Here is a 25132-nt window from a genome sequence, read left to right as displayed (position 1 = left end):
CATGAAGCATCTTTGGCTTCTGCAGCCTTCATTGGCCTCTCTCCTTCCAACTTCCAGGCCTTAACGTACTGCACAATTTGGCAGGAGGCTGTAGCACTGAGCACTGGTCACTGTTGGTTATCCGTGTAGGTTTGCCTTTCTGATTCTACTGTAAGCTCCTGAAGGACAGAGCAATGTCTTTTGCTGCCTGTATTCCTTATCTGGGTTCATGTCTTTCTCTAATCAAAAATTTGATTTATTTTTCACCTTGACCCTTGCTAATCTTCTGCTGCTGTTTCCCAGAGATATTATAAAAGAAAAAACTTTTTTTTCTATTCCGTAACATTGTAAATAATGTTTAAGTTACCTTTAATCTTTAAGAATTATAGAAGAAACACAGGCACATTGTAAAAAAAAAACAAACAACAATATAGACATATGTAAATGCAAAGTTAAAGAGTCTTTGCTAACCACCCGCTGCCCCAGTCCTGCTCCTCTCCTGAGATAACCACTGTTGACAGCTTCCTGAGTAGCTTTGTAGACCTGCCGCAATCCATTTGTAATCATATATTGATCCAGAAACATTTTTAGTAAAAATGGACTCCCAGTAAACATAATGTTCTGCAACTTGGTTTTCTCTCACTTAGTAGCCTATCCTGGATATCTTTCCATGTTAGTACATATAGAGCCACATTATAATTTTTAGACGACACATAGTATAGGTGTTCCGTAATTTATCTAATCAAATAACCATGTGAACAATTAGGTTGTTTTCAATTTTTGCTGTTACAAAAATATTGCACTGAGCAGACTTATGTTTCCCTGTATTCTGAGCTCAAAAATATTGTATCTTTAATCATTTAACTCTCTTTTCTCTCTTCTCTTGGAACTCTTTCTAGTGGGTTGTTGGCTATGTGAGATTAATCTTGAACACTTTCATTTTTGATTTCATTTTCTGTGCATTTGTATTTTTAAAAACTTTCTGGGATATTGACTCAACTTTATCTTTAGCCTTCTGTTGAATTTTTAAAGTTCACTTTTTCATACTTTTAATTTCCGAGTACATTTTCTTGACCTCTGATTGTTCCCTTTTCATAGTGCCTTGTGCTTGTTTCACAGATACATTATTTTCTTGTATACCTCCAGAGGATATTAATGAAAACTTCTGCAAATTCTCTTTTTCCCCCTGCACTATCTCTGTTTCTTTTTTTCTATAGTGTAATTTTATAGCTTAGTTTTGGCTGGCTGCAGTGGCTCACACCTGTAATCCCAGAACTTTGGGAGGCCAAGGCGGGTGGATCACGAGGTCAGGAGTTCATGACCAGCTTGACCAACACGGTGAAACCCCGTCTCTACTAAATATACAAAAATTAGCTAGATGTGGTGGCGTGCCCCTGTAATCTCATTTACTCAGGAGGCTGAGGCAGAAGAATCGCTTGAACCCGGGACGTGCAAATTGCAGTGAGCTGAGATAGTGCGCTGTATTCCAGCCTGGGCGACAGAGCAAGACTCCATCTCAAAAAAAAGAAAAAATTTTTTAGATTCCCAACTAGGCAATAGGACTAGCTGTCCATCTTTGAGGGAGTATCCAGGAATCTGTGGTTTTTAAAATTCCCTGAGTTATTCTGAAACAGTTCCAGTTTCATATTTTGGCTGTTAATATTGCTGCAGTAAACATGGGAATGCAGATGTCGCTTTGATATATTGATTTCCTTTCTTTTGGGTATATAGCCAGCAATGGGATTACAGGATCATTTGGAAGTTCTATTTTTAGTTTTTCTGAGGAACCTCCATACTTTGGGTGGATATACAATTTACATTCCCACCAACATTGTATAAGGGTTCTCCCTTCTACACATCCTCAACTGCGTCTGTTATTGCCTTTTTGATTCAAGCCATTTTGACTGAGATGAGATGATATTGCCTTGTGGTTTTGATTTGTATTTCTCTGAAGGTTCCAAACTTAGTTCTTAGGTTATATGTTATGAGCAATCAAATATATCTGAAAGAATTAACTTAGTTAAAATATTTGTATATCGCTTTTTGAGGGGCGGGAAACTGATTAATACCAATTTTATTTATAGATTTTTCTGTCTTTTCCCTTCCTCTGCCTGCCCTTTGTAAATACAAAAACAGGATCTTGAGCCTCTTTAATGAGTAATAGCTGTCCAAAGCTATACGTGCTTTTGTGGCTTCCAGATGACATCACGTTCAGAACATGAGAGCTTCATTCTCACCATCTGTCATGTCACCAGCAGTCTTAAATATAATTACAGCCCATGTGACAGTTGCACACCCATTATTTCCCACATGTATTATCAGAGACTAGTAGCACCACCCTAATTAAAATGGTGTTAGTGTCTCAATTATCAACACTGCTTTTTAAGGGCTTTTATTATATAAGTATGGAAACTTGCTCTGGGCTGAAATTTAACATGTTTATTTCAGTGTTCAGCAGGTGTTAGAGGACTGGAGAAATGCTAGATCTTCAGTTGTTCTCTACACCTGAGCACTCCGGTGGTGCGCCTGGAAACAAAAATGCTGACTAAAGGGAGATTTATAGACAAACTGCGCATTGGGAACATTATCTGGCTAGCCCGCCTTGTACGGTTATGCCCTGGAGATCATAAAGGGGCCTTGGAGATGTTTTAAAATTTAAGAAGTTGGCTATAATTTGAGGATACCTAGAACCATTTTGGCAAGAAAAAAGCAGTGATCTAAATAATCACTTTCTGAGATGAAGACTGTTCTAGATCCTAAGAAAAACCTCTGGAGTTACTGGCCCTTTGCAAGTTAAAAAGGTCTGGCTCTATTGAAGGCCGGGAGATATAAGCTAAAAGCTGGTTTCCTAAAAATTTTGGTTTGGGAAGTTTAGAAAGGAACAGAGTAACAGATTATCTATGTAGTTACGGATCACTTGACAGGTGGAAAGAAAAAAATGTATCCGGGCTGGAGTTTAATACTTCCCAAACTCCCATTGCACTTCAGGATGTCCAGGAAGGGTGGTCCCCTATCAAAGCCCTTTGAAACAGGATTGTGAGACAGAACTTTCTGTGATGATGGAAATATTCTTGATCTGTGCTGTCCAATGGGAATATGTGGCTATTGAGCACTCAGTATGTAGCTACTGCAATGAGGAAAGGAATTTTTTATTTTACTTAATTTTAATAAATTTAAATAGCCACATGAGGCTAACAGTTATCATAGTGAATAGTAAAACAATAATTTTTGTTGGGGTTACTGCACTGAACAGTGAGGATGGTGATGTCCTTTAGCTATAAATGGCCACATCTCAGTATTTAGGAACTGAATAGAATTGTTGTTTCCTATAAAATGGAATCGCATCATTATATTTTCCTCTTTTCAGAGTGAATCCCCTGAGAAGTTCTTGAGGTATGGTCCTGAATCTAGAGGGAAAAAACACATGCATGTAAAAGAAGGTCAGACCTGGTGCAGTGCTCATGCCTGTAATCCCAGTACTTTGGGAAGCCAAGGTGTGTGGATCACTTGAGGTCAGGAGTTTGAGACCAGCCTGGCCAATATGATGAAACCCCTTCTCTACTAAAAATACAAAAATTAACTTGGCATGATGGTGCGAGCTTGCAATCCCAGCTACTTGGGGGGCTGAGGTAGAAGAATCACTTGAACCCGGGAGGTGGAGGTTGCAGTGAGCCAAGATTGCACCACTCCATGCCAGCCTGGGTGACAAAGTGAGACTCTGTCTCAGAAAACAGAAACAAAAACAAACACACACACACACACACACACACACACACACACACACACACATATATATATATTCAGAGATGTTAAGACTTCTCTTGTAACAAATTCGAATATTTCTCTCTAAATATCTGTATTATTTTGCTCCTCAGAGTATGGTCCACAGACCAGCAGCCTCAACCCCAACTCAGAAATGCAGAATATCAGACTCCATCTGATACTAAATCAGAATTTGCATTTTAACAAGATCCCCAAGTGACTTATATGCAGATTACACGGAAGCCTCTTCACCTGCAATTTAAACCCAATGGTTTAACATTAGAAATGGAATAGCTGATTCCCCTTAACCTCATATAATTAAGGGCTATCCTCACCCTTCTCCAGCAGCTAACCTCACCCTTCTCCAGAACCACTTTCTTCCAGTGGTTCCCAGCTTTGGTTGAACATTGGACTCACCTGGGGAGCCTTAAAAAATGACCAATACCTGGGCCCCATTTTCTGGAGATTCCAAATGATTGATCAGGTTGGACATCTGGGAATCAAGAATGTTTTAAAGCTTCCCAGGTGATGCTAATGTGTAGCCAGAATAAGAACTACTGTGAGGATTTCCCTATGAGATCTGTCCCCTGGTTTTAATCGTGTTGGCCTCTTTTCTCTGTGTTCTTTGACCTTCTTACGCTGGACAATGAAGTTTATAATCCAGAAACAGTTTCTTGTGTTGGAGTCTGCCATGGAGTCTGCCTATTAATTATCTCAAAGCTCTGAACCGTTCTTGTAATAGATCTATACACTAAAAGATTAACTGCCACTGTTTTCTGTCTCCTTATTATATGTACTGTAATCACTTTCAGTAACTTAATCCTCACAATGATAGTAGATGCAATTCTTATGCCCATTATACAGATGAGGAAATGGAGGCTTAGAAAGGTTGGATTTTACCAAGGTCATCCTATTTCTATTCCAGAGTTTGTTCACCTCCTACAAAATCTACCATTTTATAGTATCTTGCGTTCATTTAAGAAACACTAGTAATTTCCTAAGTCACATGGCCAAACAGCAGATTTACAATTATTCAATGTTTGAGGATTATTGACAAAGGAAATATAATAAAGGCCAGAAAAGAATTAAAGAGGTAATAGAATTAGCAGTAGTTATAATTCATTAAAGTTTGAAAATGGTGACTTTCTCTTCTTGCATACGGATGTGATAGTTCAATTAAAAAACAAATATTAAATACTCCAGAAATGCCCGGTGCTGGGACTGTAAAGATGACATCAGTAAGGAACAGACTTTGTCCTTGAATTTCAAGTTGAAGAGAGGATAAGAGCCTATAGTTGTCCAACATGTGACAGTTAATACAATCAGGTGCTACACTGTGCGGTAAAGCCATTATGCTTTGCCAAAGTTCAGAGGGTAGCAGAAACCAGGACAATGTAATGATTTAAGGAGGAGGTCTATCTGGAGTGAACTATGTAAGGATGAATGGGGATTGAATCTTTAGAAAAGACAGAGCTGAGCTAGGACATTGGCATAATACTCAATAGAAAGTTAGAATTTCCCCAACTGAATTGCCAGCCTGGTTTCTTGCTGGCTGAATGTCCCGTCTGTGGAGAATATATAGTCTTCGAATTAGAAACAAATGCTGTCCCAGCCACGTTTTGCACCGCCAATGTCCTGTGTGACCTATATCTGGAGCAGTGAAATCAATCAGATGCAAAGTGTTATTTACACAACTGATAGCTTCCTGCCGCAGTCACAGCTTCTTTTAAGGTTGCTGGAGCACACACTTTGCTTAATATTTGAACCTAGAGAAGTTGAAAGCCAAGGACCTCTTTAAATATTGATCAAGCTCTAGGCTTGAGAGCAGGCAAGAAAACTGAAGCAAGCATTGTATGTCCTTGCTGGTGAGAGTTTCACAATTACTAGTTTTGCCAGTTTGTTTCTTTTTAGTGGGGAAGGGGCTTGAGGGTAACTCCCTAGAATGTTTGTTCCTTATTCCACATTTTCTTGTTTTTTTGTTTGTTTGTTTTTTAAAAAATATATATATCTGCCAGAATTAGTAAAGAAAAAAAAAAGGAAAAAAGAAAGAAAAATAGAGATTCAATACTAGTGATATGAAAAAGGACAGTAACAACAAAAGCCTCTAACACATCAACATGTTTACTCACCAGAGTTTGGAAACCATTTTTGCCTGGCATGTTGATTCAGTTAATCTACAGTAAACATTTTGGCATTGGGATATTAAAACAAATTTTTTTTTATTATTAACTTTTGAGATGAAGTCTTACTCTGTCACCTAGGCTGGAGGGCAATGGAGTGATCTCGGCTTACTGCAACCTCTCTCTTCCGGGTTCAAGCGATTCTCCTGCGTCAGCCTGTCGACAGGCAAGAGCCAACATGCCCAGGTAAATTTTGTATTTTTGTAGAAATGGGCTTTCACCATGTTGGCCAGGCTGTTCTTGAACTCCTGACCTCAGGTGATTCGCCCGACTCGGCCTCCCAAAGTGCTGGGATTACAGACGTGAGCCACCACCCCCATCCCGAATTTTACTTTTTGAAAAGAATATTCTTGCTTTTATCTTTATCTTGTGTACCTTGACAATGGGCAACGACTTTTTTTTTTTTTTTTTTATGGCAGTGCCTGGGGGCCAGGCCTTGAGTTCATAGCTCTGTGGGGCTGTGCAGTGGAATCTGCTGGGATGACAGCCCAGGTCAGGAGTGCAATGCCAATGTTGGGGCCCCTTTCCCAAGGCGGAATTGCAGCCTTTGCCTTGCAACAGGTCTAAGACACTCAGACACACGATGGTCTTCTCTTGCTAATCTCAGCTTTCTCAGCATTCGCATCAGCAAGGTGGGCTAGGGAAGGTGGCTGCTGGAAGGGAAACAGAAAAGGCCCAGGCCCAGGAGAAGTGGTGGTGGCAGCCTGGGAATGGGCGCTCCTTTCTGGCTTGGTATCTTGGTGGCCAGCTTCCTCCAGCCACACCTTTGTTATGGTTCTTCCTCGGGCCACACCTTTGTTATGGTGGGTAACCCGTCTTAAAAGGAAAAATAAAGCAGAGACTCAAGGTGGTTTTATAAATTTTATTAAAACCTTTAGATTTCAATACTAGTTTCCCTACAAATAGTCTTAACCATAACACTCACTGCCACAAAAGACTCAAATCGGTAATTTTACCTTAAAAGCTGCAATAATGGTCTCAAGTCTGTATGATGAAAGCCTGGCTGATGAAGAGGCTTGGCTTCTGCCCTTGGGGTTGTCATCACTTCTAAGAGAAAAACCTCTTTGGAGGATAAGGAAGTCCCCTTCACATTGCTGTTCACTGTAAAAGTGGTTAGTTATGGTTTTCATACGTTTTTGAATTAAGACTTGCAGCCACTTGCCTGCATAAACGCGAAGGGAATCGCAGCTTGCAATGCTCTCGAGCAGGGAACATGAGCTTCAAATAAGAGGGCAAATGCTGTTTTAAAAGTAATACTTCCTATTGTAATAGACCTGGGCAGTATTATGTCATGGGTGTGGTGGCTTTTGGCTGAAGACAGCCTAAGCCTCCCTGGGGCCTGGCACAATTCCTTTAGCGAGTGGTCAGCCCATCGCCTTCCTCGGAGGCTCCAAGGCGTGGGGGCCCTCGGGGCGCAACTGGCCTTTCTGTGGCCCGGCAGGTCCGCGCCAGCCTCCGCGCCTCTAAGCTCCGGGCCAGGAGAGGGAAGCCGAGGCGACCAGCCGCCGTCCCCCCAGCGGGAGGGCGGCTGGCGGAGACAGCGCGGTCCCGGCAGCTTCAGGTTTCCTCCCGGAGCGGGTGTCGGGCGCGGCCGGCGGGCGGGTCTCGCCATGTGATGCGGCCGCCGCAAGCCGGGCCAGGAGGTGGGCAGGCAGGGATCCAGTGGCAGCGGGGAGGCGCGGGGGGAGCGGGGGCGGCACCCACTGCGGGCGCATCTAGCCCTGCTCGGCGCGCGGCCGCGGCTCCACCCCCTAGGCTCTGGTTCTAGCCGTGCCGCCGTCAGGCGTTGGCACCTCTGGGGAGAGCCTTCTGGGCTACGGGCCGCGGCTGGCTGGGGGCGCATTCCGAGGCGTCCTCGGGCAGGGCGCGGGGGCAGCGCCTCGCGTGGGCTCTGGAGGCCGCCGCGCCACCGCTCCAGGTAAATGCTCTTTGGGGTTCCATCGTCTGCGTTCCCTGAATCTCTGGGCGGAAAAGTTTGTCCACCTGAGTTCGCATCCGCGGGGTCACTTTCTCCAGGGTCCCCAGGGACGCGGGGGTCCCCAGAGGTGACCAGGGCAGCCGCTGCAGGCGCTGAGGTGCGAGGGCTGGGCGCCGCCTCCCGCTCCCTCGGGAGCAGCAACAAGTGGAGAGGGCTGCGCAGCCGGCGGCAGCTGCGGAGCGCGGGGTTGCTTCGGCGCACTGAGAGCCGGGGGCTGGGCGGGTGAAAGCCCGGCCAGGGTTCTTCCGGAGCCAGGGCAAACGCGGCACTCCTGCGGTGGAGAAGGGAGAAGGTCGACAGTTGGTGTCCGCCTTTCCCATCCATGCTTCTACTCCGGGGCTGAGGGTGCCTGGCGGGACCAGGACCGCAATGTGCAGACCGAGCGCGAGCTCAGGACACACGCACTACCACTTACTCGTGTGGAAGCATTTGCTGTGTTTTAAAAGGCATTTATAGTTACCTAGTTTGGGAAAGGCGGTCAGAGTTATGTGGGACTCGTTATGCTTATTTTATGGATTTGTTTCCTCTTGAATACCCGGGGAGTATGTGGTGGTGCCCAGGTTTCCTGTGGTTAGGGTTTCCGAATGACAGGCCCGTGTTTAGCCGAGAAGGCGCCCTTTGGGTAGATGGCTGTATGGAAACTGGGTGCTCAGGCAGTCCTGGAAACTCAGCTTTGGTTTCCCAGAGAACAGTTAGATTTCTAAGAAAGAATCCATCTCTAAAGGCCCACAAGGTTCCCGCATTGGCTGGCTGGGTGGGCCGAGGAACAGCGGCAACGTCTGTGTTTGCGCAGCAGCTTCTCCTGCCTTGACCCCTGCCTGGGTCTCCACAAATCTCCGCACACTAGGAGTTATAGAGATTCACCAGGGACCACACCAGTTGGGCCAAATACCAAAGAAAGTAAGAACTTTAGTTTTTGTTTATAAAGAACTGATCATTTGGGGTTCCATGGGGCCCTTGGCATTCTGAAGCTTGTGTTCCTAGGCTCTGAAGCTGTCAGGGTTAGTGAAACCCTGTTTCCACTGCAAAAACAAATCAAGGACCTGCCCTTGTTAGGTTCTGTGGCATCTACTTTGCACATGACAATCCAAGCAGAGTGATAACTTCTGGGAACCCGGGAAGGTATCTCTAGATCTGTCCTGGGTTTTTAGTTACACATTCTGAAAATGCATGGGTATTTGCCTAATCTTGATTAGTAGCCAAAGTAACCCCTTTGGAGTATTTGGAGGAAAAGAGAATACTGCAAAAGCCTTTGGGATTTTTAATACAACATAATCTTTCAATGTAATGTTCTGATGTGGACTTTATATGTGATTATTGTGCTGATTAACTTTGATCAAGTAGGAATTTGGCTAGCATCAGATCTTATATCTAATAGGGAAACTGAGGCACAGCTAGCTATTGAGTGTGTAACTCAGATAAATGTCTTGGCTAATGGGAGAATGGAGAACAGAGAATCAGTGTTTTTCCTGCTTTGGACTGTTTTTTTTTCCCTTACCAAAATCACACAATCTGGCCACTAAGAACAGGTTATATAACAGGTGTGTTATTAGACTTTCCTCTGAGGTACCCATCTGTGTACCTCAGATGTTAAGTTTATAAACACTTAAAGGTAAAGAAGAAAATAGTAGTTAATAACTAAGATTCTAGGAAATGTCTCAGAAGCCTCACTTGGGTTTCATACCTTTAAAAAAAAATCATGTGAGTACTGCAGAAGAGTTTGGAATATTTTCTTACTGTGTTTTTGTAAGAAACTATGCTTGTGGCTAAGACTTAAATTGGGCAGAAATTTCAGGTGAGCTCTGATACATTACCTCCTTTAGTATGCCCCGTGAGAAAAGAATCTGTGTTCTAAGTAGGGTTAAAAGAAATTGCAGCATATACTATTACTTTCACATTAAACATTCTGTACACCACTATATTGGTACCCAAGCTCCAACAAGTCCTGCCAGTTTATGACCAAGGGCTGAATTTCAAGAAGAAAAGCTTCATGATATAAATGTTGGAAAAGCTTCACCACTCGGGCACAGCTAGAATGGTGCTGAACAGAGCCTAAATTACCTAGGCTGTCTATAATTTTATTATGCTTTTATTTACTAATCAGATATGACATATCTGGTTTGTGTAGGTTTTGTGTAATTGCATTTGTATTTATGTTGCTTTTAGGGAAGCAGAGTTGCTCTGGGTTCCCCCCAGCCTCTGCCCGTAACCTTAAATAAGATTTGTTATGAAGAGGTGGGCCAGCCTGGGCAACTCCTACTGAGGATGTAAAAACAGTGTTACATTTGTAGTGCACCAAATTCAGGGAATTCTGCCATGCTAAAGTTGTGCTATAAACATGCCACCCTGTCAGGCTTGAGTCCTGATCTCTTAGGTAAAGCTGGGCTTTGAGATATTTTTCATGCTTAAGAAGTGTAGATCAGGTCCCGTATCACAGAGCATTTTGCTCTGATTGGATGGCACTCTGTCATTTTGTCCAGGCTCTGGGACCCTTAGTTCGTTGGTTATTATCATGGTATTGGAAGTTCTCAAAAGCCCAAAGCAGTGTCACTCTACTGTTTTGCATTTTGACATTCTGTTATGGGCCTTTCTTTCTGTGAACATGTTCTTCATTTACATGCATTCAACTAATATTTGTTGAAGGCTTACTATGTGCCAAGCACTGCTCTTTGCTTTGATTCTCAGAGCTTTGGATTCCATGTCAAAGGTGACACTTTTCTGGCTTTAGAGTTTTTAGAGTCTGCTGCATTTTCAGAGCAGACTTTTGCACACTTCGCATTAAGACATTTGGCTGGCAAGGGTGGCATGTGGCTCACACTCATAACCCCAGCTCTTTGTGAGGTTGAGGTAGGAGGATTGCTTAAGTCCAGGAGTTCAAGAGCATCCTGGGCAATATGGTAAAGCCATGTCTCTACAAAAAATACAAAAACTATCCAAGTATGATGGTGCACACCTATAGTCCCAGCTACTTGGAGGCTTGAGTTGGGGAAGTCAAGGCTGCTGTGAGCTGAGATGTCTGGGTGACAGAGCAAGACCCTGTCTCAAAAAAAAGAAAAAAAAATTAAAGACATTTGGCTGGCAAAGTAAGTCATGTAACTGATTTTTTTAATGCAGTAGTGGATCTTCTTAATTGATTTCCATTTTTCCCTTGAAATTTGATCTCAGACACAACTGTAATTTGCTTATTTGTAACATTATTGCTCCTGGAATTCCTCTCTTGGGTAACCAGGATAATGAGAACTGACATCATTTTTAATGAGGGAAAGCAAAAACGTATATAATTGAATATTGGGCATGTGTTCCAGTGATGTTGGTTTTGAGCACTTATATAAAAATGGATTTTAATTTTCAGATGTGTTTTCTCTTGTTTTAGTTTAATCTTTGCCTCGATTATAAATAACTTGAGGTTTGATTTCTACAGAAGGTTAACATACAAGTGATGTTCCCCTAAGGGCAGATGAAAAGGTATCTGTGAGTGAGGGCCTACAGGCAGAAATCAGCAGTGGTGCCTTCACTTTCCATCATAGCCTGTGCAGAAGAGATCCTTTCGAGACCAACAGGCAAATAGCATTCTGCCTATTTCAAGTGGCAAGCTTTGTGTGGCTGCTGTGCACATGATCATTGTGCTTTTTAAAAAATATACACTTGAAATGTTAATCTGCTTCAAATATATACATAGACATTCCCTTAATAGGTGAAGTGTGTGTATATTGCATATATTAATGACATTTATTTATGTGTTAGCTCTTCAATTCATCATCAAACACTAGTGATCATGCCCTTCGTGTTTAAGGCTTCCTGCTTTTTTCCCATCATTTTATAATTCAAGAAATTATATTTTATAAACTCTCACAAAGTGGTTTAGAATGTGGACTTTGGAGCCAGACTGTCTGGGTTAGAGAGCCCCCAGCTTTGCCCTGGCTATATGACCTCTTTCTACCTCAGGTTTTTCTATTTGTAAAATGAGGATAATAATAGTAACCTGCTTCAATTGTCGTGAGGACTCCATGATTTAACTTACAGAGAACCCTCCTGCTAGTGTCTGACAGAGAGTAAGTGCCAGAAAATCTTGATGGTTGTAGTTATAGCAAGTAGAAAATAACCACTTAAAAAGAATGAAAGGGGGAGCAGGTTTTTCAGCTTTCAGAAGGCAGTGAGATGTCAGTGTAACCTTGGGAGTAATTGCCCTGGGCTGGGAGTTGGAGGAAGGGATGGAGTCCTCTGGCTTTCTGGTTATTTGATCTTGGGTGAGTATTCCTTCTGGAACCCTTTCTGGCCCCAATTTCCTCATCCAGTAAAATGGAAAGAATTAGACTGGATGGTCTCTAAGAGCCACCCATTTTTTAACATTCTACTTGGTTGTCTATAAGTAGAATTTGAATGTGATGCATTTATCAATTTGTTTACTTGTCTTGGTCAACACTGCTAGAAATGTACTGTCCACAAGATTAGCATTGTGCCTGCGGTAGGCATTTGAATAGATGATGAGCTGTCACTCTTATTACCTTATCTCTCCTTGACTACCAGTCATCAGGTTGAAATAACTTGGAGTTAACTTCCTGGACTTAGTCCAAAGAGATTTCAGACATGCAAGTCCAGATCCCTTGTGTGGGTCATATGGCTGCCCTAGTCCTCTTCATCTGAAGGACTGCTCATGTAGAAGAGGGGTAGTATAGCTTGGGGAAGAGGAAAGACAAGTTGACTGTTTCATTTTATGATAAAAGTAATTTCTATCAGGCAAAGATGTCTCATGAAGGACTTCTAAGTATGGTGAAGATCAGGAGGTTTTCACTGGGCTGGATGGTTCAAAGTCCCTCAGGGGCTTATCTTTTTGTCTTTTCTCACTAGGACCCTGATTTATTGTCTGTAATTGTCTCTGGTTCTTTGTCAACAGTGTTCCTCCTTTTCTTGCTTCACCAGCCTCCTGGTTTGCTGTATGAGCAGATGTTAGAGTTCTGAAAGGTAGGGCACGTTCAGTGATTAATGAGACTACTGACTATCGGTTCTTTACTTTGAGCCTCTAACCCAGAATTTCAAGCCCTGTTGTTCACTGGAACCATCTTGGTTCAGAATCTCTCAAGTGGACCTGGCATCATTTTCTAAAGAGGTGATCTAATATACAGCTGGGTTTGATAGCTGCTTTCCTAATCTTTAGACATTTCTGGCTTTTTACATCGCACAGTGCCTAGGGAAGGGGTAACACCTGCTATTTCTCATGGTGCTCCTTTTATGCTGTCGGTGGTGTGTCAACTGCCCCCAGCTGTTTCCCCCTTGTGAACTCTTGAGTTCTATTAGCTGGGGCTAGTAACTGCTTATGGAACATGTTGTGTGTTTCTAATTTCTTTGACTTTTTCATAGTGGGCCCCTTTTTCTTTCTTGCCAACATGTATTGCAGTCCTCTAAGCCCAGCTTAAACCACTTTCTCTCTGTAACCTTCAACTAACTTAGTAGCAACCATGCTGCTTTTCCTTCTGAACTCCTATCACCCTCTCATTTTTTACTTACCACCTTCCTCTGGGTTCATTGTGTGTTCCTGTATATAAGACTCAACTTTACAACCTGACTGTAGCCCATTCATGACAGGGACCCTGATTTAGGCTACTTTGTAGGGTGCTCAAAGCAGAAAATACATAGGTTGGTTGGTTATTTAGTATTTTGCTAACTGTCTTCTCAAGTCCTTCTTGGTTTACAGCTTCACTGCAAGGACTAGTGGTGGTTTTTTCCTGGGTGGAAAACACTGGGATGCAGTGGGAAGAGGGCAAAGTTTGCTTGGGAAATAGCTAGTCCTTCCTAGATGTAAATGGTAGACTTCATGGACCTCTCTGAGGAAATGGTCTCATTCTGCAATGGGGAAATGAATGAAATTCCTGATGAAAATATGAGTCTTTGGATTGAAAGAAACCTAAAATTGTTTCTCTAGTCTCCAGAAGGTGCACAATTCCCCTGCATGGCCTATCTTTAAATGGTTGACCAGTCTGTCCTTGAATACCTTCAGTGATGAGGACCTCATGACCATAAAGATGATCCATCTATTTGAAAAGCTTAGGCTTTTAAAAACAATTCTCCCTTATCCTAAGTTTTTCATAGTTTTGTGTGGAGGCCATTCTGAACAATTTCTCTTATATGACAGCTTCTGACATTAAAAAGAAATTAATTACGTGTCCTACCTTCGAGTCTTCTTTTATTGAGATTGGAAAATAAAAATCTGTTTCTTCAGCCTTTGTTAAGTGACATGATTTTGAAGCCTTCACAAACCTGAATATTGAACATATTCCAATTTGCTATTTTCTTTCTAAAGTGTAATTCTTCCAGATGCTATCTGACAGTGTAGAGCGGCAGTCCCCAACCTTTTTTGGCACCAGGTATTAGTATGGGGAAGACAATTTTTTAGTGGACTTGGGTGAGGGGAGTGGTTTCAGGATGATTCAAGTGCATTACGTTTATTATACATTTTATAGAATGAAATAATTATACAGCTCATCATAATGTAGAATCAGTTGGAGCCCTGAGTTTGTTTTCCTGCAACTAGATGGTTCCATCTGGAGCTGATGGGAGACAGTGACAGATCATCAGGCAGTAGAGTCTCATAAGAAGCCTACAACCTAGATCCCTTGCATGTATAGTTCACAATAGTGTTCACATTCCTATGAGAATCTAATGCTGCCACTGCTCTGGCAGGAGTTGGAGCTCAGGAGGTAATGGGAGTGACGGAGAGCGGCTGTAAGTACAGATGAAGCTTCGCTCCCTTACCTATTGCTCACTTTCTGCTGTGTGACCTGGTTCCAAACAGGCCACGGACCTGTACTGGTCTGTGGCCCTGGGGATTGGGGACCTCTGGTGTAGAGCACAATAGAAATGTCCCCCTTTCTTCTAAAGAAGGAGTGAGACCTCATGGTTAAGATTAGCAGCTGGAGGTCAGAGAGACCTGGGGAGACTCATGGCCTGCTGCTTCTAGCTTGTCTTGGCCAAGTCACCTAAACCTTTAGCCTCAGTTTTTGTCTATTTCTCTCCTAAGATTGTTATAAGGACTAAATAAGATAGTCTATATAAAGTGTTTAGCATGGAACCTAAGATAGAATAACTCCTCAATAAACAATAGCTTTAAGAGGTTTTTTTTTTTTTTGAGATGGAGTCTTGCTCCATCACCCAGGCTGGAGTGCAGTGGTGTGGTCTCAACTTACTGCAACCTTCACCACCTGGGTTCAAGTGATTCTCCTGACTCAGCCTCCTGAATAGCTGGGATTACAGGTGCATGCCACCATGCCTGGTGAATTTTTATATTTTTAGTAGAGATGGAGTTTCACCATGTTGGGCAGGCTAGTCTCGAACTCCTGACCTCAGGTGATCTGTCCCCCTCAGCCTCCCAAAGTGCTGGGGTTACAGGTGTGAGCCACCGTGCCTGGCCTAAAAGTATTTCTTCACAGCACTGTTGAGTTTCCATGTTCATATTCATTTCTAAATTAGTTTCTTTTTTCATATATTGCTATGGAGCCATATCTCCTCAGTCATGGACTTGTGCAATTGGGTTTTTAGTCTTATGACCAGATCTTAATAATTATCTCTCTGGAATTCATTTTTCCTGTATTTGACCACTTTTTCCTAGCCTTTTAGAGTGTTTATACATTTTTCATATTCACTACCCCTTTTAGTTTCAATTTATTCACAGGTTTGACATACATTTATCCAATGCTTAAGGAAATAATGAAAGTGTTGTTTAGGCTGAAATCTAGGGCAGAGCAATTTGATGTGTCTATGCAAACTTCAGTTCAGGTTGATGTTTATCAATTTCAAGTAGAATTGTTCAACTAATTACTACTTATTTGTACCAGCATCTGGTTCTTAATCCCCCATCTCCTAATGAAGATATATGCTATGTCTATTATATCTCTTTGTCTGCCAGTCTAGTAAATTATCACCACGTAATAAAATGGGGTTATTCCCAAGTGACTTATTCTTTGGGAGCACACACTGGCGTTAAAAAGCCACTGCTTTTTCATCGAGGTCCTCATACACCACACTTTTAATGATCGGCTCTAGAATCTTAATCAAGGATCAACATGAAATGCCTTGTCTATAATTTGTAGAATCTGCCATTTTGAAAGTTGGAATGACATGTGCTTGTCTCCTGTATTGAATCCCTCTGTCATTGTCCACAGTTCCTGATGGATTATGATTAGGAAATCTCATCAGATTCTTTATTATCCTGGCATGTCCAGCAGCCTGGAACTGATTCAGAGCAGCTTGATGCTCTCTTTCAGTGGACTTTCCCACTTAGAATTGTCCTTTCTCTCTTCTTTAATTGAAAAATCATTCCCTTGTAAAAGGAGACAAAATACAAGTAGACATGGAGGAATTCTCATTTCTTTATCAGTCTTTTATATCACCAGCCCCAAGCCAATCTATCCCTTTCTTGACATTCTGAAAATAAGTTGAAATAAAAATGTTAGTATCCTTAGATTTTTAGAAAACTTCAGGTTATTTGAGCCTTTAGAGTGTCTGATAAAGTCCTAAAGAGCATGACCTCCTCATGTTTGTTCTTACAAAGGACCAGGGAGAAGGGTAAAAAGAAAGCCATTCTTGGGCCTGGTGTGGTGGCTAATGCCTATAATCCCAGCACTTGGGAGGCCGGGGTGGGTGGATCACCTGAGGTTGGGAATTCGAGACCAGCGTGGAGAAACCCTGTCTCTACTAAAAATACAAAATTAGCTGGGCGTGGTGGTGCATGCCTGTAGTCCCAGCTACTAGGGAGGCTGAGGCAGGAGAATTGCTTGAACCTGGGCGGGGTTGGGTGGGGGGAGGTTGCAGTGAGTTGAGATCGTGCCATTGCACTCCAGCCTGGGCAACAGGAGAGAAACTCCATCTCAAAAAAATAAAATAAAAGGCATTCTTTTCATCATTTATGTATTAATGGAAAATAGCACATACCTAGGAATCAGGAGGCCTGGCTTTAGTGTTGAGCTCATTGAAAGTAATCTCTTCATGTCTCCAAGAATCAATATCTTTTCCAAATAGAAGGACTTTGGTTGTTTGTATGAAACATGATGATTTCTTTAGGCAGTGATTTCATTGGCTATTTAGAAAGCTTAGTGGAGATGGAATTTGGATGTGGTAGGGTGGTAGGGAAATTAAAGTCCAGGTTTATCACTTTGTGGAATAACCTGTCTCCTTTTTTATTATCAGAAAGCCACATTTAGGTATAAGAATCAGCTCATCTAACTTAAGTGTTGTCTTTCATGGAGCTATCAACTTTGCGACTTGTCAAAAATGTTTTCAGAAATGGATTTCTGGAAGTTGCTTTTATAGCAGTTATCACAGCCCCTAGAAACGTAGCAGGTTTTAGCTAGTCGTTCCTATTCTTAGAGATAAAGAACAATGTACAAAACCTATTGCCAATGCTTTAATGGGGTTTTAAATAATGGATTCTTAAGGGGGTGTGAAATAGAAGTATTTCTCTTAAGTTCTATGTTTCCTGACATATGTAACTGTTATATAAAATACATGTATATTGTTTCTCTCCCATTTGATCACCAGAAATATTGATATCTTGCTCACTGACAATGAAACAGTATGAAGAACTCCTTGATGTGTAGTTGTAAAGGTTCCAACTTGGACAGAAATTTGTTTATTATGAGACAAAAGTCTCATGTCCTTTGATTTTTAGTCTTCTTGTAAAAATGTTTTAGCATTACATAAACAGGTGCTTAAGATTTCACCTATAGATAACTTAGGTTGTTATAATAAAAATGAACCCTCTAGGTTATCTTCTTCATATCTACAGAAAGTCCCAAATTAACTTTTCACTTGGCATGCTTGTCTCACAATGATAGGGTTGAGCTAGAGAAAATTCAGCTTTACCACGAACAGTTTAAAGAAACTGCATCTGAACATGAAAGCTAACAGTGATTTGGATATTGGTTTATCAGAGGTTGTTTTTTGGTATTAAAAATAAAGAGTAAGTTTTTTTCCCCCTTTCACATTTATGGTAGGAAGCTTTATCATTATCAGCTGTGTGGCACCTTTGTGGACAGCAGCAGAAGAAATTAGTGGAAGTGGAGAGATGTTTGGCGTTCAATGAATTGAAAAACAGTCTTTTTAGTGTGAGTCGGAAGTGATTGTTGGTGGTTCACACCATTCATATAGTAGCATAGTAGAGTGTGTACAAGAGGAAGGTTTTAAAAAGATTCTCAGTCTGAATGTACCAAAGGTTGGACCAGAAGTAGATTTGGGTTGAAGTCTTAGCCTTGCCGCTGATATACAGGGTGGGTCATGTCGCCTTTTTGGGCTCTGGTGGCCTCATCTGAAACCCAAGGGGCTGGGGGAAGACCATCTCCATGGCATCTTCCATCTCTCAGGTTCTGTGTTTCTATGGAGGTAAGGATGGTGTCGTAAGCCCCCCTCACATCGTGCTTGGCTCCCGGAGTGCTTTCAGACACTGGACTGGCAACATCTAGATTGTTGAGGAAGTTGAGTTTGAAGATGGTACTTCAGTGTTGCATCTTTATGGGGAGAAATGATTGCAAATACTTTGAGATTACCCTGTCATGGCAGCTCATGTTTATTGCTGTCAGAATACTTCATGAGCAGTGAGGTGGAATCAGCCAGTAATAATCGAGTAATTATTTTTAATTGAATTTTAGGATGAATGAAAATGGGTATTAATTTCATTTTAACATATTGAACTTAATGTACCTAACCCCACTGAGGCTGGGTGGAGAATATGCCCTGAAATGTATGGCATTTTTGATAAATGCAAGTTTTTAGATAAAATAAGAACTTTTATTATGGTTCATCCCTTGTCTCCCTCCATCCCTGCTCCCATCTTTCCCTACCTCTCTTTCTTTCTCTCAAGAAACTTAGGGATTTTCCTTCTGTTTAGTCTCACATTTTTTTTCCTCAAAAAGAGATAGCAAATCTCTAAAGCCTCTAGTATTTTATGTAGTTCTTGACTAGTGATATGAAAGAAAACACACTTGTACTCATAAAAAGGTAATAATTTAAGGCATGACATTCTTCCACCTCTCATAGAGCCTCAAGATAAAGATATTCTATTATGCCGGTGATTTGGACAATGAATTTATTCTATTTGGGATTTTACTTGCTGAGTGTAGGGACTCTAAGCCCTCTTATCATTTAGGAATTCTTTCCAAAGCTTTTTCACTCCAGGGAGTTTTGGGAGTGTTCTTTGATTTTTGAGCCTTTATTGAGTTGGGTTTAGCTAGTCATTGCTATAAGGCAGACATATGCTGCATGCTGGAGGTTCAGAGATAAGAGGCTTAGAGGTAGCTCTTGAGGAGCTCTCCAGGCTGACAAATTAGCTGCCATGAAAGCCAGTAAGTACACTGTGATATAGAGATGTGGTGGGCCAGGGTGCTCTCAGCAGCCTGAGTGAAGGCAATTTTCTGGGAGCCATGCCTGGTATAATAGAGATCAAGTATTGTTTAGTTTTTCTTTATCCTCTTTCCTGTTATGATGCTGTGAATGTAATCTATATTGTAAATATGCATCTGCTCCAGTGATGTTATAGAAACAAGTGAATTTAAGAAATTGACTTTTTAATGAAAATCTGTGTAAGTGGAGTGAATGAATATCTTTCAGATGTTAGAATGCCACCACAAACTCTACTTGCTTTAAAACTATTATTTTTTTTAACATACATAATTACTTGCTGCTAATAATTTTTAAAAATCCTTTCAAAGTTGGGCTTATCAGTAAATTAAACATTTACAGGAGCTATTTGGTGGGAGGAAAACTCAAATATTATCAAACAGAAAAGACTATTCCTTTATATTCCAGTTCGTTTCATTGCGGCAACATGCTCATCATGGCTTTACATCTTAACTTTGTATGGGAAAACCTAGTTACATGTGTGTGAATATATTTTTATAACTGTAGGTATTTGAGAATTGAAACAATTTTATAGAATCCTGGAATGTTTGATAAAGATCTTGATGTTGTTCTTGATATGTCAATAGCAAATTGATTCTAATGTTTCAATTGTTTGAGGAGAGGCCTCTAGTCCAGGGCCAACTATCCTACAACTCTGAGTTACGTTGAAGGCCACAGCTTAAGCCAAAACTAAACTAGGGAAGGTAAATTACAGTGCACTATGTTGCCTTTGTGACATTAAAGAATACTGTTGTGAATCTAGTGAGTACATAGCGGTTTTTATTTATTTTGGAGCACAGGGTGATTTGAAATGATTGGTACTTAAAATTAAAAAAATATAAAATCCTTCTGTGCGACAGTTGAATATAATTGAACTTATGGAGCATTTAAAATTGCACAGTATCTAGAAAATACTAATCGAATGAATCATCACCTCATGTGTTGTTTTGACAGGAAGTGTATCATGTCTCAATAATTTCCTTCACATTTTTTCCTGCCAGGTGCCTGTTTTCTTCTTGTTGTTAACTTTTTCCTATAGAATTCCAAATATGTGGTTGATTTCCCCACTGATATACTTTTGACAGTTCTTCTTCCTTTTTTCCCTTCTTTAGAGTAGCCAGTGCTTGTAGCTAGCGTTTCTATGCAAACCTAAGGCTTCTTATAGAGAAGAGAGAATGAGCAGCTGTTTTGGAGGCTGATGTCCAGCTGAATGCCTTTTTCTGGTAAGCAGATCTTCATGGTCCTAGCACATAGGATTTTACGAAGTGGGTTTTCAGATGTACCATGTCTAAGGCCAAATTTAGACGAAGTATTGTTCATGCAATCATCTCTGGAGAGATTAGGCAGGATTTTCATTTTCTATTACATATATATATTTAATCTTTTTAATAATGAGCATGAGCTATCTTGAGATACAACAAATTAGTAATCACCTTTCTCTAAATTAAAAGTTACACAGATGTGTGCAAAGAGACATTTGTAATTAGCTCAGCAACTTGTGCAGCTGTTGAGAAGATTCACGTGTTTGTTTTTGGTTATTTGGGTCAGTATATTTTTGGCTAGTAAGAAAATGTGTGTATGTATATATATATACACACACCATAACTATACATTTATATACATTCTACCATTTCTATACATTTTATATTTTATTGATTTTATCAATTTACTTTGTTATAGTTTACTTTATATTTTTGTGAGTGACTTTAATCTAGTGAATTACTGGCTACTTTCATTCTTTGATGGGATAAGTTTTTAATTTATATCCCTTCTATCTCTTTGTTGAAAATAGAATTATTGCGGTTTAAGTACAAGTATGTAATAGATAATTTCTAATAATGAAAAATAAGCGGTTTCTTCTACCAGACATCTTTTTTTTTTGCTTGTAACAGAGGACTACATAGCATAGATAGTGAGCCTTACATCACTAGACATTTAAAGGCATATAGCTATAGTGCATCCCATGTAACACTGAAGTCTATAAATAGATTTTAAGAAGACATGTTTTTAGGGGTTGACATTTATGCAATTAGTGGCAGTCCTGTTATTCATATCAGTGGTATGGGTTTTCACATTTGTGGTTTTTCATTTTCTTATTTAGAGATAACAAATTGTATAAAAATAAACACTATGCATTGGTAAATCAATCAATGGCCCTATAAATGTCAATATTGTAGTGAGTGTTGCTTTTTATATTATATTCTTAACACAGATGAATGTCTAAACCAGAATATGGTTAAAATGAGGTGCACATACAGGAAACAGCTAGCATTCTTGGAAATGGCAGTCTGGAACATTAGAACTATCATGTTGTGACCACTAGAATAGAGAAGATGGTGGAAGGCGAGGCCTGGGGTGGATACTTCTGATCTGGGCTCCTGCTCTTTGTCTCAACTCTCTTCCTTTGATTTTTCTCTGCCTTCCTCTTGAAAGGATCAGACAGGTACCTGACATAAACCCATAAGTGCTAATCCAGTCCTCAGTTTCCTTATCTGTCACTTTCTGTGATTCTATAAGCAATATATGAATAGTTGCATGTACAGTGTGAAAAGCCCCTAAGAAAGTTAAACAGCCTTATTAAGTATCTTTCATGCTTCTTACATTTAAGTACCAGTTTGGCAGAGATATGTTTGTAGTGCCAAAGGAAATTCCAGCTAGTAGAGGGCAAATGATCATATATTCTGTTTAAGCCAAAGCCAAACTTTCTTCTGTATTACTGTTAACAACATTTTTTTAAATTAAAAGAAAGAGAAGAAATTATCTCTACAAGTCAGCCAGCCAAGGATTTATTATACGGTTGTTCTTACTTAAGAATCTCAAAATTAAACTTGAGGAGGGTTTAAATCTAGTTTAATTGATGAGTGTTTTGCATTTCCAGTTTCCTCATCTGTGAAAAGGAAATAATACCAGCCCTTTACAAAAAACTGGATAGTTTGCTGAAGAAATGAAGTTATAGAACTTAACTTTGGAAACACTTTAAAAAGTTTAAATAATATTTAAATATAAAACTAAAAACAATAGCTCCATTTACAGAGAGCTATTTATGACATAGATTTACTATTGCTGTAAATATATGTGTGGAAAAGCAGGGAGTGTAATCAGCTGGTGCTGTTCCAGTTCCTAAGTCTCTTTGTTAATTTCGCACTTCTGCATTTAGTAACATGTAAGAAAAATGTGGAGCCAATTCAAATTAGGGGAAGAAAGTCTCAAAGAGGCTGTTGTGTGGAAGGAGGGACTAATGAGTGGCCATGTTCTGGTAGGAATCCCTGTTTCTGTGCTAATGGTCACAAAGACACTGTTCTTATATTCTTCCATTGTTTAGCTAGAGCATAAGGCCACTTGAGAAAAAGCATTGTTTAACCACAAATCCCTCTTTCAGGAAAAATAAGTTACCACCAAAGAGATTTGTGTAAATACTTCTGTCATATATTGGTGGGAATATATGCATTTAAATGGTTTGTAAATGCTTGCCCTCCTCTTCCATAAGGAAAGACAGTTTCAGGGTCCCCAAGCATTAGTCTCTTCTAATCCTTCAAACCTGGTGGCTGAAAGACCCTTTTCTCTTGGATTGGTGGGCATAATGAAAAAAATAATGGCAGGGGAAAAGCTTTTTTTTTTTTTTTTCCTTACTTCATCTGGATTTGGAGTCATGTTCAATTATAACAATAACACACTTTTAAAAAATTAGTTGCTTCCCCATATCAGAAATGTTTAGGCCCTAAGTACACTGACTGTCTTGGAGTCTTGAGTTTTTGTTGCCTCCTGGAGAAAGATATGGCTCTTTAATACATTTTAAAAAAATATCCTGTCTGAATCTTGTCTTCTGGGGGTACATGGTATTCCTACCACAGAAGACAGGGATCTCTCGTAATTAGTGTAGCCTCTGAATGTCGTTGTGCAGTTGTGTAAATGGAACTTATGAGGTTTAGTCAACCATCTAAGTAGTCCCTGCAACATTTGAGGGCTGTGTTATAGGGGGTATCTGATGACATTTTCATCAGCTATAGAAAGACCACTTTGTGTAATTTGGAGTTTGGAGTTCTGGATTTTGATATTAATAATGAAGAGGATGATGGACGTTTATTGATTACTGTTCCTTGTTAGGCACTGGACCTCATGCCTGCTACCTTCAATTCCTGCAACAATGTTACTATTCCAGGGAACTAAGAAGCTGAGAGGTTTTGCAAGGAGCTGCAGGATTTGAGGCCTGTTTATTGATCCCTAGTTTGTGGGTCCCTTGCTTTCACCACTTTCCCATGTGGCCTCTGTAGAAGGCTTGGAGGGGGAATCCTGCTTATCCACCTATGAAAAAGACCAGAAGAGGTTATGTTCCACTCAACTGATCTAAAACTTTTCCTGCCTCTGCATTTGCAGATTTGTCTTTGTAGTGAAACTAAATTCTTTGTTTATACTTGTCACCGTCTATGTTAGATATCTGTCTGTGTTTGGGGATCTGATTTGCATAGTTTGTCATCCTAAATATGTCCAGGAAGAAAAACAGGATTTGTTTTTGTTTTTGTTTTTTTAACGTTTCCCCCCTAGAGCTAACTGGCTCTTTGCTTTGGCAGTTATGATTTCTCCAAGTCCGTAGCTATTTTTTAGAGGAAAAGCTTCAGACTAGACACAATACTCTTGACCCAGAATTCTGACCTCTCAATACCTGTGCTCCATTCCCAGCATGCTTAATGCATTCCAGGAATCTGTTTGCATTTTAAATGCATTACATTTTGAACTGAGGGTGACTTCTCATTTGGTCACTCCCAAGGATTACCCTGATTTTTTTCTTTTGTTCCACTCTCTACCACACTTCACTTGTTCTTTATCAGCCTTGATTCTGTCTTCTGGGTTCTTTTCAGTTTCCAGTGGCATCTCAAGGACAGTGGGCACACTCATCTGCTCCCACTCCCAGGGTACAGATAGGAAGGGGTGTATTATCTGCAAAGAATTTAAAACACTTTAAAGACTGATTTTAGTTAGTTGGTTTTTATTATCATCGTGCTCTAGTATTTGTTCATGTGGCTGCCCCCTGAAAAAAAATCTGTTGGTTTAAGTTCTAAACAATTGTTGCAGTCACTATTATATTTTAATATCTATGTAAACTTCAAACTTTTTAATGACTTATCCTTTAATGCATGTTGTATTTGACATGAACTTTATGTTCGTGACAGCTCCCAGTTATATAGTTGGGTCACACATGCTATGTATTTACTCTGAGAGTAAATTCACAAAGGTTTGGTTGGCATAGTTCAAATTCACGTCATGAACATGAGTTTGATTACTATAGTATTATTTAACAGTACATTTAAATGGTAGGCTTGAAATAAGCAATTTGGCAACACAGTGATATTAAAGACCAAAAACAAAGCTTAGGTTCCTTTAAACCTGTCATTCTGTGTGATCACTTGGAGTTTTTGAGTTTAAAATGCAAAGCAGTGAAACAGTGGGAGCTGTGAGTTTTAATATTTTAGTTTCATAAGTGAACATTTTATACTTCAAATAATTTATTGAATTTAGACTGAAATTCAATTTTAAAAATTGTTTTAAAATTAAAAAGGAATGAAGAAAAAATGCTACATGACTAGTACAATTTAGTGGTTGCCTTTATTGCATTTTATGGAAGACATTTAAGAGTTTTATTTTCATTTGCTTTTTTGTTTTTTATTGGCATGATTATACACAGCATGTAGTCCAGTAAAGTAAAAATTTCAGCTGGGCGCAGTGGCTCACGCCTGTAATCCTGGCACTCTGGGAGGGCAAGGTGGGCGGATTGCTTGAACATAGGAGTTTGAGACCAGTGTGGACAATAAGGCAAAACCCTATCTTTACAAAAAATGCAAAAATTAACCCA

At 40.3% G+C, this 25132-nt stretch overlaps 1 protein-coding gene across 5 annotated transcripts in view; it reads left to right on the top strand.

The window, feature by feature from the left end:
- Positions 1 to 7330: 7330 nt before the first annotated feature.
- ARHGEF28 (Rho guanine nucleotide exchange factor 28) overlaps positions 7331 to 25132 on the top strand; it is a 333758-nt gene continuing 315956 nt past the window's right edge. For 2 of the 5 annotated variants that reach the window (XM_078365895.1, XM_035291418.3), the window contains exon 1: positions 7675 to 7839. Coding sequence is in view for 3 of the 5 variants with exons in the window: in XM_035291420.3 (XP_035147311.3) it covers positions 7537 to 7564 (28 nt within the window). In the remaining 2 variants the exon portion in view is untranslated. Of the gene's footprint in view, positions 7565 to 7674; positions 7840 to 25132 lie in introns of those variants that run through there. The other 3 variants (XM_035291420.3, XM_035291419.3, XM_054252192.2) reach the window with 3 other exon arrangements.

This window comes from Callithrix jacchus, chromosome 2 (assembly GCF_049354715.1).
Source record: "Callithrix jacchus isolate 240 chromosome 2, calJac240_pri, whole genome shotgun sequence".
NCBI classification, from domain to species: domain Eukaryota; kingdom Metazoa; phylum Chordata; class Mammalia; order Primates; family Cebidae; genus Callithrix; species Callithrix jacchus.
Note: the sequence above shows the minus strand (reverse complement) of the source record. Positions and strands in the feature narration are given on the sequence as shown.